Below are 18,368 nucleotides of genomic sequence, written 5' to 3' on the forward strand. Positions count from 1 at the left end.
GGAGTTACAATATTTTCAGATCCACATTATTCTGAGAAATCGGCTAAGCTGATTCCACAAATTTTCTATGGACTTAGAAATTTGTAATAACTAAAAAATTAGGTGATCCAATTAATTAATGATGGGGGCAATTGGCCATGCACTATCTGATATGTTTATCAGAGAACAGATATTTGAACTTGGCATCTTGAGGTTGACAGGCTTCAGGTTTTGATCATACATGTCGCGTTAGTGTTGCGCAAAAATCTCCATAAATTGATGCCAGAGTTTTAAATTCAACAGATGGCAATAAGAAAGACAAAGATTGTACCACTGTGCTGCCAAACTGGGTTCTCTTGGGTGAAGGTCAGGTCTGAAACATGAACAAAATTCTGAGATAAATCTGACACCATCATTATCATCTGCTTAAGACTTCCCGTAAACATTATTAAAGTAATGAAGGCTTTCGGTGAAGGGTTTACAATGAAATGGTGCTGCAAGAATTCACCTGTCACGGTCAAACATGCCGATCATGAGTCTGCACGTCTCGTGATTAAATGTAGACCAGTTTCCATTAAGTAATGCATGCTGGAGTTCGTCGGCTGTTATACCTCCGCTGCCATCAGCATCCACAGCCTACAGAAGTCATTAGTTGTTGGGTTTTTCATCAGAAACAACAAAGACACACAAGCATGTGAGGCAAGGTGACACAAGTTACAGCACTCAATTTGCTTTAATGAACAAAATTTACCTATCCTTGTCGAACATTCCAATCATGAGGCGACACGTTTCTACGTTGAAGTTTGACCAGTTCCCGTTCAGGAGTGCCTTTTGGAGTTCCTCAGCAGTGATAGCCTGACTGTTATCTTGGTCTACTGCCTAGCGAAACACAAGAAGATGTCTTGGGTGAAGGGACATTCCGTATTGTCCCATCATTTCTCAATCATATGTCCACAATATATTTGTACCACCAGGTTGTCAATAGATTTTTGTGAAATTGATGGGATAGAAATATAATCTTTGACTGAAGATTATGATGTACAGTCACATGACAAATTAGACTGTTACAACTGTCATTCTATTTATTTGACATATATGTCAATAGTACTGAAGCAAGATCTGAGAGAAAATTGGAAGTTTTATGCAAACGATCCTACTGCAATTTGTAATTTGTTTGTTCAGCACACACACACAAATGGAGGAGCTTGCAAAAGAGGGCTACTTTAGTATTTTGATATAACCTTGTTTCCTCGTACACAACTGAGATCATCTCTGTCAATACTGACCTTTGTCCTAAATCATAGACACAAGACTTGATGCGTATACACTGTACATAATTTGTATTTTTCTCTTTAGGGGAGATCTCTTTAGGCCATGCAATATTTATGAGAAAAAGACAAGAATATCACTGAAAGTGATATTGATACGGAGTAGAGCAATGGGTTGTCATCATGTGAAATGTTACATACCTTAAACCAGGACCACAGAGTTGGGTCTGCACCAGGTGGAGGTCCCCCTTGGGTGTATCCAGGGTTGTAGCCAGGGGCACCATAGCCATGGCCTGCAGGAGGAGCACCATACCTGATGGGATAGCAGGGCGTGTGACATACAATTTTACATAAAACTATATAGGTGAAGTAGTCATGAATCATAACGGGGCAATTATGCCAAGATGTCCTTCACTATAAGTGCTGTAGTGTGCATTATGTACATGCATACATGGACACTGACCATCTCCAAAACTTTCTACTGTACATCAAATATTCTGGTTAAGATTCTAACCACAACAAAAACAAACAAGCGACCAAAAATAACAACAAATAAGTTACCCTTGCTGAGGAGGTGGGGGCACCATAAACCTGGAGCCTGACCAGGGGGTGGAGCACCATACTGTGGAGCTTGCCCAGGGGGTGGAGCACCATAAGGCGCGGCTTGCCTAGGGGGCGGAGCACCATAGCCAGGTGTGTGTCCTGGAGGAGGAGCTGCATATGGATTGCCGTACCCTTGACCCTGGGAAGGTACAGAGCCTGGGGCAGGAGCTGATGGGTTTGTTGGAGGAGGGGCCTGGCCATACCCTCCAGGCTGCAAAGTTACACACAGTAATAGAGACAGATTTAAGTAGGTTCACAGATTTTTAAATGTCTGTTTAATCTCTTTGATCTTGCAGATTTTGCTGGCTAAATGGAGTTTGTCAATAAAAATGATCATCATGCCATAGTTGTAAGTTTAAAATATGTCAATAAGATGTACTAGTACACCTGACAGCTGTGGCCCTGCACAGAAAGTGGCCTTTATAAAAATTAGTTCTGACTCAGCTGTACAATGTACTATGAGCCTTGATTAAGACTTTGTTGACACCACTGCTAAGCCTCTGTATTATGGGATTTACAAAGATATTTCATTTCAGCCTTCAAACAGTATTCCATTACTGATTATATCCATGACTGCACCAGTATACTACCGCATACAGTGTACATGTACATTAGCACACCCTTGGTAATTCAGTACTGTTGCCTATATACTGGTAACCACATTCCTATAGTTCCATACTTGACTGCCTTTACCAGCACTGTAATAGCAATTCTCAGAAGAAAGTTTGTGTCTACCTTTTTTTTAAATTAAAATCATCCACTAGTATGTGATATCTAGATTGTTCTCAGTTACCTACTATTGCTGAAGAAGCACAATATTTACATCATACATTTGTATGCTTGGAATAACATACATGTACACTACCACAGCCCATATCATACATGTCCTTCCCTCATTAAAGGGAACCAAAACCCAAAGAGCAATGTGGATTGAGTGAAAGCAGTGCACATTAGTAGAACACATCAGTGAAAGTTTGAGGAAAATCGGACAATCGATGCAAAAGTTATGAATTTTTTAAAGTTTTGGTGTTGGAACTGCTGGGTGAGGAGACTATTAGAGGTTATGATGTATGAGTGGACAACAATATAAAGAAAATATAAAGGGAATTCAATAAAAATTGCATAAATGTGAAATACAGCGTTACGTATGGGACATTTATAAAAATTCATATTTATTCAAAGGAAAGCAAATTATATTTGATTAATGAGTGGACATAAGAAGTTCATCAAATAGTTTAACTTGGTATGAAAATGTAGGGATTACGCAAATGATTATGCAGATTAGCTCGTGTCCTATCATGAGATGTCCCATACGTAACAAATTGAGGTCATTTTTTTAGGTTTTTTCTGAAATTTCTCAGGTTATTTGAATGCCCTTCTGGGAAGTTCTAATTTATTGTTTAAAGAAGTTAAATACCACAGAAAGAGAAAAAATTGTAAAAGATATATTTTTCATCAAGCAATTAAATAATGTTACGTATGGGACATCCTCATACATATTGCAATGTGAATGCATGTACAGTTGAACCTCTCGTATCCGGACAAGTCGGGACCGGAGCTCATCCGGATAAGGGATTTGGCCGGATACGGGAGACTCAATGCTTTATGCACGTACATATACATACACATGTACTGATGTAGCCCATTGTAGTACCACATGTAGTAATGTGTATACTGCAACCCTTTCATTGTTACACTCAGTAACAGACCCCAAAATAGACGTTCGTGCTTGCAAGAATGAAATCATTTTCTTTTATAAATTCTTGGGATGATTTACCTAAATAAGTATTATGAAATGTATAAAGTAGATCTTGAAAATAAACAGTACGAGTCGACGAAACTACGCTTTAAAATTTGATCCATCTCGAAACAATGCATGTCTATCTAGTCATATCGACGGGTGACGACGGCTGTGTATGGACCTATATGTGGCAATGCGATATGAGAGGACTCGAGCGCATAATCTGTCCATGTTCTTGCGATGATTTGGGGATGTTTGGGGATGTTAAAATGTCTGAAGGTAAGCAATTTGGAATGAAATTTGATGTAATGTATGTTAATCATGTTGGAAGTAATATGTAATTCATGTGTGTTTGTGTAGGAGCTCTCAAGGAGTTGGGAATCCCCCTTTCCTCCCGTAATCATTAAAAAAAATAAAAAAAAAAAATCATGGCGAGATTGCGTCCGTATAATAGAGAGATCCGGATAAAGGGAGGCCGGGTAAGAGAGGTTCAACTGTAGCTAGCTGGGAAGGTCTCTCAGTGCACAAATCGTCAATCATTCTGCAGAAAGCATCCCAACTTTGCAGCTACTTTTGAATTTCAGAAAGGGGGAGGGGGAGATGCCAAAATACACAATGAAAATCAGCATTAAAGGGATATTGTAGTTTTTGTAGAAATGGGGATTCAGTTTCAATGTTTTACAAGATGATTGGGAGCCCCTGATATGAATTATCAAAGAGCATACAATTCTAAGACTAGAGAAATTCAAAGTTTCTTTGATGAAGATCCAATTTGCAATGGATGAGGTATATCAAAAAACAAACAAATACAAAGTAAAATGAAGTGGTCCTAATGAAAAATTATTTTATCAAGACACCATGTTTCTGGATATCTCAGTAATTCAGTTTTTAGTAGTAGCCACGACAAAAATCATGGGTATACATACTGAGGAGGGACTCATAAACAATCTAATTGCTAGACAGACATCATATTGTTTATCTACTCCATCACTAGGGTTCCACGCAGCAGGTATTGCATAATTTATTAAAATTAATATAAATTTCTTGTTTTTTATTGAAACTGAATGGCAAACTGCCCTTCATCAATGGAAGTAAACACTATTCAATATTCACTAGTTAACTATACTGATAAAAAATACAGGGCATGCATACTCATAAAAATATAGAATATGGTTAAATATGATTATGATGGTAAATATTTGGATAATATTGATTCCCTTGACAATCTGGATCATTATTTCAGTAATTTCAACAAATTCTACTTCAAAAATTTTGCGAAATACCTATAAATATGGTTCCCCACACACTAAACGAATGGGGGACAAAGGGCATGCATACTCAGATTGGTCATAAAAATTATAAAATATGATTAAATATGATTATGATGGTAAATATCTGGGGAATATTGTTCCCTTGACAATCTGGATCAGTATTGAGTAGTTTCAACTGATTTTACTTCAATAATTATGCAAAATACCAATAAACATGGTTCTCCACACACTAAACAAATGGGAGACAAAGTGTCCCATAACTGTCCCATACGTAACACGTCATGTCCGTCTTTAATTAGAACCTGTAATTAGAGCTTTTTGCCTCATGACTTGAAACTTACCTCTGATAATCTTGAGTGTTGTGACTTTCATCAGTAAGTTACAAGTTGTAGAATGAAATACTTTCAGAGAGTTTTTAGGTTAGAAAAAGTGTTCAAAAAAACAAAATTTTTCTGGTCCCATACGTAACGGCACATATTTTCTCTTCTAGAATATAATTGTCAAGGTCATTTTTCTCCATTTTTTACATGATTATACTTCTCCTAGATATCAATCACCATGATAAAGTTCACTATGATCAAAGGCCATTAACACTATTTTTCAGGTCATAAAAGTCTCTGGATGTCCCATACGTTACGCGCGCGTTATCTTGGACTTGCCCACAGTTAAACCATGGAGGTGCCCTGAGTGAATAGGGTGCTATCTTTCTATCAAAAAGAAACTAGAAATGTTGCTATGGCGACTGATGCCTCCGCCATAATATATGATTCTCCCAATAGGTGTATAGTACAATGTCTTCACAATGTGTGATGACAATTTCACATAACTGGCAAAATACTGAAATGACAGGTTTGTCAGAAATATCTTGAATGTTCACTTTCCTTGAACTGGGTTTGCTACATTGTATAATTGTCTAAGAGTGCAGGGACACATATTTGGGGAATTGAGAATTTTTACTTGACTTCTGACCGACCCTTTTATAAGTTTATGCATTGAGTAATTTCCAAGGAATGAAAAAAGAGAGTAATTACAGTACAAAATAGATTTTTGGGGGGCATTGAAACCTGGCCCTTGACCTTTAACCTTTGACCTTTGACCTTCTGGCTGGAAATTTCCCAGAGAATCTCCATTAGGTAATGCATGTATAGAAAGTTTTAAAACTAATAATGCCAGCATTGCATATACTTATATGAGGGAAATAGTAAAATTTTGAGGAGTTGACCTTGACCTTTCTACCCCCTGACTATTGACCCATGACCCCTAAATTCCCTAGATAGTCCCTGCCAGTCAGTACATGCGTATGTACCTAGTTCCATGAAGATACATCAAACCATTTGCGAGAAAAGTGATATTGCAACATTTTCACCTAACCTTTGACCTTTTGACCTTTGACCTTATGACATGAAACTCTCTGGAGAATCTTTACGCAGTAGTACATGTCTACACTAAGTTTCAAGAAAATACCTTTAGGCATTGCATAGATATGGGGAAATAGCAACATTTTCAGCATTTGACCTTGACCTTTTAACCTTTGACCTCTATCCGATTTCACTAAAAAAACTAATCAAGTAATTGTCCCATCATACATCATCCTCCAACAAAGTTTGGTGAAATTTGCTTGATCCAGTCTTGAGTTATCGTGTAAACGGATACAATTTCATGATTTGACCTTGACCTTTGGCCGATTTCACCCAAAATCTAATCAAGTAATTGCCCTATCATACTTTATACTTGGACCAAGTTTTATAAAATTACAGTCAATATTACTCAAGTTATCGCGTAAACGAAAGCGGACGGACGGACAACCCGAAAACATAATGCCTCCGGCACCACTTCGTGGCGGAGGCATAAAAATATTTATAAATTCAGGAACCTCTAAAGGTAGCCTATTTTACCAGCAATAAGCTGGTATTCATAATGCATTCTTTTTTTCAAATCGAATTTATACACTTGTACCTGGCAGAGAACTAGCTCTTTTTCAGACTGTTCCCATGGTCTTGAAAAGACATTTTCTTTGTGTTTTTTTTTATCTCCTTTTTACTGTTCATTCTGAAAAAAAAAAAAACTTTGTGTGGCACTGCGCATGTGCCACACTTTATGAATATATTCTAAATTTGTTCATGACCGGTAAGAAAGGAGTCACGATGCAGTTTACTAGTACCCTTTTGAAAAGATCCTCTTGCTGTACAATATGGTGGTGAGCAAATGGGGTCAAGATAATTGTGCCCACCGAGACCAAAGGGGCGCCTCGTGCTGTCGTGCTTGGCTGGGCTCGCTTCTTTGCGCATCCAGAAAGCAATACCATACAGTGAGAGGGCCTAGTCAAAAGGCTACACTGCACTGGGTTTCCATTCACCAATTTATGCACAGTAACCAAATATTACACACTGGAGTTATTACACAAACAATGCACAGGTGAAAGGGTGTTAGTGGAGATGCAGTGTACTAAATGGTGTAACATGCACAAGGCACAGCCGAGTGCATGCTGCACAACATTGTGAATACATTGTACCTGAGAGTAAGCTGCATCTCCATTAACGTCCCGATCCTAAACCTGTGCATTATTTACATTATAAAATGGTTCCACTTAGTGTATGAACTATTTTAATTTACCTTATTTTATAGGTAAATACCAATCAGCTAAAAACTTGCATTTGAAAAAGCCAAATATGTCCACAGAAATGCCCCAAACACACTGGTACTAAAAATGTATTTGTTGAATGGTAAATACAGTACGTGATTGAGCATGCCTGTAACTATTGCTAACTATTAGCAATAGCAATAACTATTGCTATCCTACAATTGTATGCAATTATGATGTCATTGAGCGTGATTACGGCAAGCCACAGTCATGCACGTATCTCTGAGCGGTCATTAGTACCAGTCATTGGTACATGGTCAATGGTAAAATTTATGCCTGCTGGGTATGTTAGGCAGAAATACAGACTGGTCACCTGATTGCTCTCAGTCATTCATTTGATTAGGATCCATATAATCATTTTCAGTTCAGTTCAGTTCAGTTCATGTTAAATTTCTCCATCGCAACATAATCAATAACATATGCACAGTGTAGGTGAAAGTAAAGAATTCATACAAGAGTAGTGCTTTTTCTATGAAAAATCGCACAGGTTCCGAACCAAGTCAACAATAATATTTTTGCACTCTTTCTCTGCATTATCCATTTGATGATTGTATAATTGACCAAGATTAATACGGGTGTGAGCGCAACTGTTCCCAATAACTATACCACACTAAATGGGGCAACGATCAAAGTGGCAATTACTTCCTATATATAAGCACCACGGCCCTGCTTCCTGTTGAAAGGTGCCTGCATCCGAATCTCACTCACATTCTCTGTACAGAACTTTTTCATGAGTTTGATGCTTCATATATTTGAAGCTTCATCATATTTTTGTCTTCAAAAAAATGATGCAAAGCGCAATGCATTGTTACGTCTGGATACAAATAACAAAGCATTGCACAGTGTTGGGTCCTTCTCAGTTTCCGGAGAAAATTTAAAATAAGCAATGTGAGTGCGTGCGTGAGTAGTGGGAAACATTCCATCCGGGTGGTGTGGAGCATGAGATCAAAAGAGGAAGAGAAGGGCACTCTCCATCTCTCTTCTACCTCCCTGGTTCGAATATGCAGTTTGAAAAAAAAAAAAAAACGACTTAAAGACGGCCCTTCCCCTTTTGCATTCCTTCCCAAAATAATACAGAACATGATATATTCCACCAGAATGACAAGACTATTGTAAATCTATAACATTTCTGTGATATTTGAAGGTTGTTAGCCGTTAAAATTCAAATAATGCACCAAACGCTCACCGTAACGTATTCTGTGTACTAGGCACAGCTGGATACATTAATCCTCCTGTGGTTGTGATATGATACTTATACTTCGAAAAACAGATACGCATTGTCAGAAAAGAAGAATTCACGGCGCTAGTGTACTTTCACACCTGTTTGTCAAACGACCTCCAAACAACCACAAACTCACCCTGGTTTTTCAGTAACCTAAAATACTTCCATCTGAGTCTCCAAAGTCCACTTTTAGCGTTTACAAGTGTCGGAAAATCGTTGGGAAATCTTGATCGCTATCTTTGGAATTGCTGCTTGGTGCACACGCACGATTACAAATTGGTCTGAATGTAGTGGCACAGCGGGTTTTTCTATGGTATCGTTGAAAAGCTAAAATTTGTTTTTTCCTTGTAATCGGCAAAGTTTTCCGTTAGCGGTTGTGGCAAAGTCTTCCATTAGCGGTTGTAGATTCATGGCAGCGGTTGAGCATGTGCGCAAGTGTATGCTGCCACTTATATTCCCCCTTCCGAGAAATGGTACTTTCTTTTTAAAGACACCATAGAAGAACTTGCCGTGGTCACTGTGAGATAGCTACATTCAGATCAATTGCGGTGCTCGCTGCTGTGCTGCCGTGTGTTTCATACATCGTGCTGCACTGTCTGCTCCTGTGCAACGCAGCTATCGCTGAGCAAGTAGCTGCGATAGAGATTATTCCGAGAAGTAGATAAATGACAAAATGGTGAAAATTCCATTTCTACTGGACTTGAATCTCGCTCAGATGCAAGTATTTAGTTTACTGAATAACTAAGATGAGTTTGCGCATGTTTGGAGGTCATTTGACAAACAGGTGCGAAAGTACACTAGCGCCGAAAGCTTCTCTTACTTTGTTATCAATGGCAAATAACAACACACAATACATGAACTACATGTACAACTAAGTGCATCACACAGGTCTGTAAAACTAGACTAGTATTTAGATTTGTAATTTTTGCGAAGTTCACAAAAATTATTCAAATCTTAACGGTCAATTTAACTAAACAAATAAAGACCCTCTTGAGTTCAAAATTTACAGGAGGTTTCCAAATAGTGTTTTCTTCAATACCTAAGCGTTCTCACCAATTTTTCAACAATTTGCATGTAAAAGGGATTGGCTGTCTTTAAAGCTCTATCACTTCTGATACTAGAGAAGAATATTTTTGAATATTCCTTGATTTGGGAGGTTTGGGCCCCCTGGGGCCCCCAAGGGTAGCATGGTGCCCATTCGAACAAACTGAGATCCTATCCCCCTAGAAATGCTACCTGCCAAATTTGATGAAAATCCATAAAGTTGTTTTCAAGAAGAAGTAGAGGAAAATGTATTAGGCCCGCATCTGGATCCTTCCCCCTTCCCCTAGGCTCCAAAGGGGGGGGGGGGGGGGGGGCAATCCTGGATCTGCAATGAACAAACTTGAATCTACAGTCATCAATGAACTAACTCACAGCATTAATTGCGCTTTATCACTTCTGGTTCTCACGTACGTGGGGCCGTCATAGGCGCTTCCTCACCGTACGTAGAGCGCGGCCATTGTGCAATCCGTCGAGAGAGGGCTCACTTCAGCATTTACATTAAAAATACTTTGATTCGGTCTCCGTTCGAAACTACTCACTAACGGAAGATGATGACTCAATATCTGACATCATTAGAAAAATTCAGAGTGGTTACCAAACATATTAAAACTAAAGTCCAGAGGAGCAATACATACAGGATCTCTCACAAAAATCAGAACATTCCTAGCAGGACATTCACTTCACAATGCTCGATATCTTAACCATGTGTCGCTATCATGCATGAGTCTGTCCCATGGGACACACAGGCAGGATCATAATTAGTATCAGTTTTCAACACATTTTCTTGACTTTTTCATTTCTTAAGGTGCAATTTTTTGTGAAATGTGATAGTCTTTTTGACATCATTTAAGACATTTCTGACAATTATCTGTGGTTTCTATTCATCCTAGAGTTTTATTGTGAATCATTTATGCCCCTTGCATTTGACCTTGTGTTACTGCTCAGGGCTATTCAATTCACGCTTACGGCAAATCAAATAGATGGTCACAGCGCGCGGGCTCTGCTTGCCACGCCCGACACGGGTTGTGCAGATATCGTGCGGGCCCGCGGGGCAGCGGAGCGGGGCGCGGCGGGGCACGGGCAGGCAGAGGGACCAGGAGGATGGATCAAAGGAGTGGGCCAATATTCATTACACTACTTCCTGTATATTGTGCTACTGCCGTCACAAGCTTACAATCAATCAAACTTCCACCAATTAAAAAAGACTGGATTGTACATGACACTATACAAGACTGCACAACTCTGTATGCAAGTGTAATGTAATGTATTCTTATGCTAGCCCTTGATACATTATGTACAATGAATCATGGGGGGGGGGATGTGTTTTGTACTCTTACTGCTTGTATCATTTCTTTGACCAGTGACACATGAAAACCTTATATACATTGAAATCTACTTTGAAATCATAACTTCATTATTGCCATGCTGTTATCATTGTCATCACAATACAAGTGATATGTAGGTACCAGTATCACTATCAAATTGAGACTGCAGAAAATTTACAGCAAAGCAGAAAATACTGGTAGCTGTCATTTGATTAATTTGTTTTTCAATAGATCAAACAGTGCAATATAATTTCATCTGGCATACAATACCGAGTTACGAGTATACCTAGTTCAAATTATTTGTTTGTTGCTGCTCATTGTATTGTACATACATGTACATCTCAACAACTTATGAACAGTTGACTATGCTACAAATGTCATGAATATGTCATTTGAACCCATTGATTCTGTGATTGTGTGGCAGTAGTATCTCAACAACTTATGAACAGTTGACTATGCTACAAATATCATGAATATGTCATTTGAACCCATTGATTCTGTGATTATTTGTGTGGTAGTAGTATCTCAACAACTTATGAACAGTTGACTATGCTACAAATATCATGAATATGTCATCTGAACCAATTGATTCTGTGATTGTCTGTGTGGTAGTAGTATCTCAACAACTTATGAACAGTTGACTATGCTACAAATATCATGAATATGTCATTTGAACCCATTGACTCTGTGATTGTTTGTGTGGTAGTAGCTTGCTAGAAGCAACTTCTGTTCAACACTGGGTACCCCTATTTTCCTACCCCTACATAATATATTGAACACCATCACCTTTCATTGCTTTGGTCGCTGAATGAAAAAAAAACAAAAAAACTTGACCCACATTCATTGCATCAACTGCATGGTTTTGCAAAGCGAAAATCTGTACCCGTACTTTCAACAAAGAACTAGGAAATCACATCTCTCTGTGCAACACTGTTAAAGTGAAAACATAGTTTTGGTAAGGGTTTGAGAACCCGTCTGGCACCATTTCATATTTGCTTGCAATATATCGAAAGAGTCTACAAAGAAACTTACCTGGCTGACGCGATTTGCCGGGATGACGAGTCGTTTTGGAGTATTTTGAGAAAAATAATAAAAGTTGGAAAACCGACTTTTATTCCAGAAGGATCCAGACTAACTCGGTCTCAGGGAAAACTCGACCCTATTTCAGTCAATTTACACGAAGTTCGTGATCGCCATATTCTACTGTATAATACCAAACGAGGCCTAACTGAACAGACAGGAAAGTGCGTGCTAATCCTGTACAAAACAAATGGACAGCGAGTGGTCCTCAAGCCTATACGCACATCACCTCAGTTGCTGAGACGCGCTGTCTTTGAAGTCTTTGTTGTTGTTTATCAAGCGTCTTTGACTGTTTTTAGAGGTGCTTGATAGGCGCACACTAATTTTGCATGCGCGCCAGAGGTTTTTTGATGCGCGCATTTTAACAACTCAGACCATTACTGCGAGTAGCCCGAACGCGAAGTGCTAGTTTATACAGGCCGCTCCCATAGTACAACACTGTACAATCCAGAGGGACAACCAATACAACTCAGCCCGCCGTCAAAGCGAGGCCGAGTTATCCCCGAGTCCGAGTTTAATCTGACCCCGTTCGGGTAAGTTCTGAGACTGAACCTTTTTGGTTAATATTTCGCATTTTCGTTGTTACCCATCGAATATCTTGTAATTACAGCGTTATTCCGCACATTTCCTAGGCATACGTTCACATTTGGGAGCCAAATTTGACAACTTTTGCAGGCGTACCAGAACTATGTTTTGGCTTTAAAAAAGTAATTCTTTGGTAATCATGTAGAAATGCACACCTACCGTTCGCATCGCCGTTTGTCAATCTGTGCAGCTATTGGAGATGCTAAATTGAACCGTATTAGAGATTTTCATGGAATTAGAAAGCCGAAAAGGGAAGAAAAATGAGAAATCGGAGCTGAAAAGTACGTCGGTCGCGTCGGGTACCTAAGGGGGGGTCACCATGCGTCCCCCCAGGACTCCTCGAAACTTACATTTTCAGGATCCTCATGACATACCAAAACATGATCAAGATGTTAACAGGAACGAAAAGTGGCTGTTCTAGGTGAAATTTAATGTATTCTATTGTTTTTCATAATTTCTTATGTATTTCTTTGTTTTTCAACTTTTTCAACTTTTGCTTTTTCTTTGTTTTTCTATCAGAAATTGTCACTGACCACAGAAGTTGTCACAAGTTAAGTGATTGTCGGTTTATCAAAAAGAAAGATATGGATAAGTTTAGTAAAGCATACCACCTCCTTAAAAATGAGATTATGTGAAAATTGATTCATGAAATTTTTCATGCAACATTAACCCTTTAAGGACGGGGGGGGGGGGGGGGGGGGGGGGGGATCCGCCCCCCTCAAAGTTTCGCGCTATAAATCTGTCGCGAGGCTTCTTGACTTTGTTCAAGTCTCGCACAACTTTTGAGACCAAATTTGCAACATCCGCGTATACTTTTGCGAAGTCACGCCCATTATTGTAACGGATTGTCCCCCCAAAACGGGCACAATTTTGTGATTTTGTGTACATTTCCTATGGAAAACAGGTGCTCTGTCATGAAGGTCATGAAAACCTGATTATTTTTACAATTAATCACTTCCTTTGATTAGTTTTGTGCTAATTATGGTAGAAAAGTGGTCAGTGACAATTTCCAATAGAAAAACAAAGAAAAAACAAAAGTTGAAAAAGTTGAAAAACAAGGAAATAAATAAGAAATTATAAAAAACAATAGAATACATTAAATTTCACCTAGAACAGCCACTTTTCGTTCCTGTTAACATCTTGATTATGTTTTGGTATGTCATGAGGATCCTGAAAATGTAAGTTTTGAGGAGTCCTGGGGGGGATGCACGGTGACCCCCCCTTAGGTACCCGACTATAAGTAGTGCATCGATTTCACAGAGAACGATGTCAACGATCATAATCGATTCTGGTAGTCTCTAATTAGCCACTTACTAACAATATCGAACACGACTTGTGCAATATGTGTAGGCCCTACTTTCTTTTTTGTATTTTTTTCTCATTGTTTTCATTGCCACTACTCTACCTTACATGACCACTTCATGATCTTGATTATCACTATTCAAATTCACAGATTATTCATAAAAATCATAGACACATGGTCTACAGGCATTTGGACGTCCTTTCTTTAAAAATTGTGGCAAGTATTGATTTCATCATTTAGTCAGCAAAAAATTTTGACAGATATAAAGTCACACACAGGATAAAATTAACTAAAATGATAAAAAACAGACGCATCAAGAACACTTTCTTTCTTCCACTTTTTACTGTCGAGCCGACGTAATTATTGTGGTTAAACATCAAACAAGCGGCTGTCTCACAGACTACAACGATCGATTATCATTGTTTTATCGCTCTTCCACATAATCGATCACCCATCATGCTACGCTACCCAGCCATCGATCGGCGTACTTTTGAGTCAAAATTAGCTATTTTTCTTCTGTAATTGGCTATGAAATATCATGAAACCGTCAGATGTGGTCTATCTTGACATTTCTGATAGCGGCAATTGTGCACTTTATGGCCCTATATCATCGGTGCGAGATTTTACCCTAATCGAGCAGTGCGTGCGAATTCGAGTTCCTATCTGGCACCGCGGGTCAACAGCGGGTCTTCAGGCACTGTACTGTATACATGTGTGTGACATTTCGTGTTGGGATGCATGCAGTGTGTGTGAATGTGTCTACGTGCATGTGTGTGATGAAAGCTCTTACGGTACGCCACATGGTTGCTCCAACGCCCTTCCCTGCCTGTGCGGCATGGCATGATCGAGCGCGAGCTGTGCATTGGCACACAATTGGAATGCAACGAGTTGTAAACTTCCGTGCTTCAATCATGATTTTAAATTATGAATGAATGTATTTTGCGTTATATATTAAGCAGGGTATCAGTAATTAACCTATTGCGGAGGGCATATGTCCGCTCGCGGCCTTGCCGGAATAATTCTGTAAAATAATAATAAAAAAACCCAAAATTTTATCTCGATTTGTCAGTCTGTTAGTGTTTATTTCATCTACACAGTTACCATTTAACGAGCCCGACCAGACGCCGTGCGAAGTGTGTATAGCTACCGATTTCCGGGCAGCCACTACATGGACACACACACACACACACACACAAGCCTCGCCCGCGTGGTTGGTTTGCGCGATTTGTGATGGGTTCGGATATGATCGGGATGGATGAGGAGGCATGAAAATACATGTATTCACGTAACTGTTGTGGCAAGCTGGCGGCGCAAGCTAGGAGTAAGTAGAAGTTCAAAAATGGAATCTATTGTATCACAGACTACTGCAAACTTTCTCACACTTTGTGCCATGATCATGGCAATTTTCTGCAATGCAACATTGTATATTATGTAAAGCTCAATAATCCTGCAGCGGAGAGCAAAGGCACGCGAAATCGCGATCGCACATTGTTCGATGTGTCAGCTAGCTTGGCAGAAGCGCCGTGAGTGAGGCGGGCTTTTAGTGACCTTATCACTTGTCAAACGGCGTTCCATACAGTAAGAGAAGCTCGCCAGCTGCTCAGTGCGGGATGGTTTATGGGATATCACCTTCGCACACGGCGAATGAGGTACCGATAATATAGGGCCGTAAGGGCGTAAAGTGCACAATTGCCCTGATAGCCACAATAAGTTTTCATTGACAAATTAAGGAAGGAAATGGTAGGTGTGCAAGGTGTGCATTTCTACATGATTACCAATTCTTTGATGAGCATGCACTGGATGGGAAGTCAATAGTAGTATGTAGCAGTAGCTAATACCGGTACTTTTTCAGGTCATTTCACATTATTATTGTGCATTTTGTCAAATTCATCAACAAAGATACAAAGTAAACAACATGCACTGTCACTTTAGACACATATATCACATAATGTATCATGTTATTGTTAATAGCAATTATGTACTTTTTTAGTCAATCTTATGTTCTAAAGTGGGATTAAGCACACATGATGTTCACTAGCTGTTTCAATTGATGACTGAGAGTGCCACTGACAAGAATAGGCACCCTGCTGCAGAGTTGTTCACTGCACTGTCTGTAAATTACACTTGACTATCACTGCTAGTGCTACAAAGTGTACTAGTACGGGAGTAGCATCACTGACTATCTAACGACACGTTAAGCCGTTTAGCGTTACTTGATAGACACACCAAACAGTTAGACTACAGAGTAGGTCTATAGTAGGCCTAGTGCAGAAGATGTCAGATGAATCATGTATGTACAGTGCCTGAGCGGATTTAACGAAGACACTAGGCTTGCCTTAACCCTGTGGGCCTTGATACACATTGTAAGTGGATCTCAGAGTATAGAGTTCTAGTCTTAGTCACAAATAAACTTGACTGAATGTGTGAATAATTTAATGAGAGAGAGGAGGTAGAAAAAAAAAAAGAAACTCACATAGTTCGGGTTATACGGTTGCTGCTGCCCCCACGACATCGCCGCTACATACACTGATTGCAAGTTAGAGAATAACTGTGTTGGTAGCTAGCTAGAATCCAGATAGGCTTCTACTAAGTTCTAGCCGGCCTTGAATAGAAATTGCAACCACACACAGCGACTTTTGGTTCACGACCCAGAGCCTAGCCGGAGGGAACTGTATATCATGATATGTACCGCCGCCCGGAGTGAACTCGTCCGTAAGGGCCGTAAGCAAAGAGCGTACAACCCTCGTAAGCTAACGTTAGAATCTTCGGTACGGTACAACGTAAATGCATGCAATGCGCATGCAGCCAGCTAGGTGGGGATCAGCGGCTTACCTAGCTAGATTATGTGCAACTGTGTGCACTGCATGCCAGGCCCATCCACAGAACTTTACTGTGGGCCCATCCCACTGAATCAGGAACAAGCTATCTTTGGTACACAGTAAAAGCGCGTCTTTCGTAGAGGGCGTTAACATACTGCAGTCAGAGCGTGTTGTTGGCAGATGATACGATTGTGTTGACTGAAAATGCTGAGGAACTCATCTAGCTCTTGATGATTTATTCGATTACTGCCAATTGTGGCATCTTGCCATTAGACTAATATAGATATTTTTCCCCGTGGGAAAGTTAAAACAGCTCCTATATAGTCCTTCCTTTTCGGAGATGATGAAACTCAGTGTCTGCGGTGATTATGTCTATACTTTATAGGAACAACGTTCAATTATATTAACAAACAAGAATCTCAAGCCAGAAGAGCGTTATACTCCCATGAAAAGTAAAATGTTACATTTTCTCCTCACGCGATCGACGTAAAACTAGAGCTACTTGAACATTGATTTTGATCATGCATATTTTGCTCTATACGGCAGTGAAATTTGGGGTTTTGAAGACCTCGCCCAAATTCAAACTTTCTTTTGTGGATATTTTAAGGAACATGCTTGGACTGCATAAACGAACTCCGAATTGCATGACTTATGAATGGTATGATGGTGAAATAGGTAAAGAAGATTAAAAAACAAAAACAAAACGTGACCCAAAAGGACGCAAATGTTTTGGTTTATGCTTGGCAGCTCACCTGAGCCAAAGGATCAAGTGAGCTATGTTGTTGCGATCGCTCAAAATTCGTCCGGCGTCCGTCGTGAGTCTGCATCGTGCGTAAACTCTACATTTTCATCTTCTTTTTGCAAACCCCATCACCGATTTTCACTAAACTTTGCAGGTACAACATGCCTAGGGGGATCTTAGTTTGATAAAATGGGCACCATGCCCCACCTGGGGGCCCCGGGAGCCCCCCCCCCCCCCGCCCCCCCCCCCCCCCCCCCCATTAAAGAACCTTTACAAATCTTCTTCTTTTTATACCGGGACTTGAGAACCAGAAGTGATAGAGCTAAGTTAACACTATAGGGCCTATATGAGTTAGTATAGGCCTACATTGATGACTGTAGTTTCAAGTTTGTTTATGGCGGAATCAAGGCTGCCCCCTTGACACCCGGTTCGAGTGTAATAATGTCAGAGGTAAAAATGGCAGAGGTAAAAATGGCAGAGGTAAAAATGGCAGAGGTAAAAATATCAGAGGTAAAAATGGCAGAGGTAAAAATGGCAGAGGTAAAAATGGCAGAGGTAAAAACGGCAGAGGTAAAAATGGCAGAGGTAAATAATTATGTCAGTGGTAAAAATAATTATGTCAGAGGTAAAGTTGTCAGTGATCGAAATGTCAGTGGTCAAAATGCCAGAGATAAAAATGTCATTGATAGAAATTAAGTCGTTATAGAAATGCAAGAGGACGAGGTAAAAGTGACAGAGATTTTTT

At 39.7% G+C, this 18,368-nt stretch overlaps 1 protein-coding gene across 1 annotated transcript in view; it reads right to left on the bottom strand.

Annotated features, from left to right (window-relative positions):
* LOC139742805 (sorcin-like) overlaps positions 1 to 16,721 on the bottom strand; it is a 31,503-nt gene extending 14,782 nt beyond the window's left edge. The window contains exons 1-4 of the mRNA XM_071653318.1: positions 16,536 to 16,721; positions 1,832 to 2,061; positions 1,449 to 1,560; positions 731 to 858 (exon numbers count right to left, since the gene is read on the bottom strand). Coding sequence (XP_071509419.1) covers positions 731 to 858; positions 1,449 to 1,560; positions 1,832 to 2,061; positions 16,536 to 16,574 — 509 coding nt within the window. The 5' untranslated portion in view covers positions 16,575 to 16,721. The remainder of the gene's footprint in view (positions 1 to 730; positions 859 to 1,448; positions 1,561 to 1,831; positions 2,062 to 16,535) is intronic.
* Between the last annotated feature and the right edge of the window lie 1,647 nt (positions 16,722 to 18,368).

Source organism: Diadema antillarum, unplaced genomic scaffold (assembly GCF_040938485.1).
Source record: "Diadema antillarum isolate AM-2024a unplaced genomic scaffold, OU_Dant_1.0 seq00001021_RagTag, whole genome shotgun sequence".
Lineage (NCBI taxonomy): Eukaryota > Metazoa > Echinodermata > Echinoidea > Diadematoida > Diadematidae > Diadema > Diadema antillarum.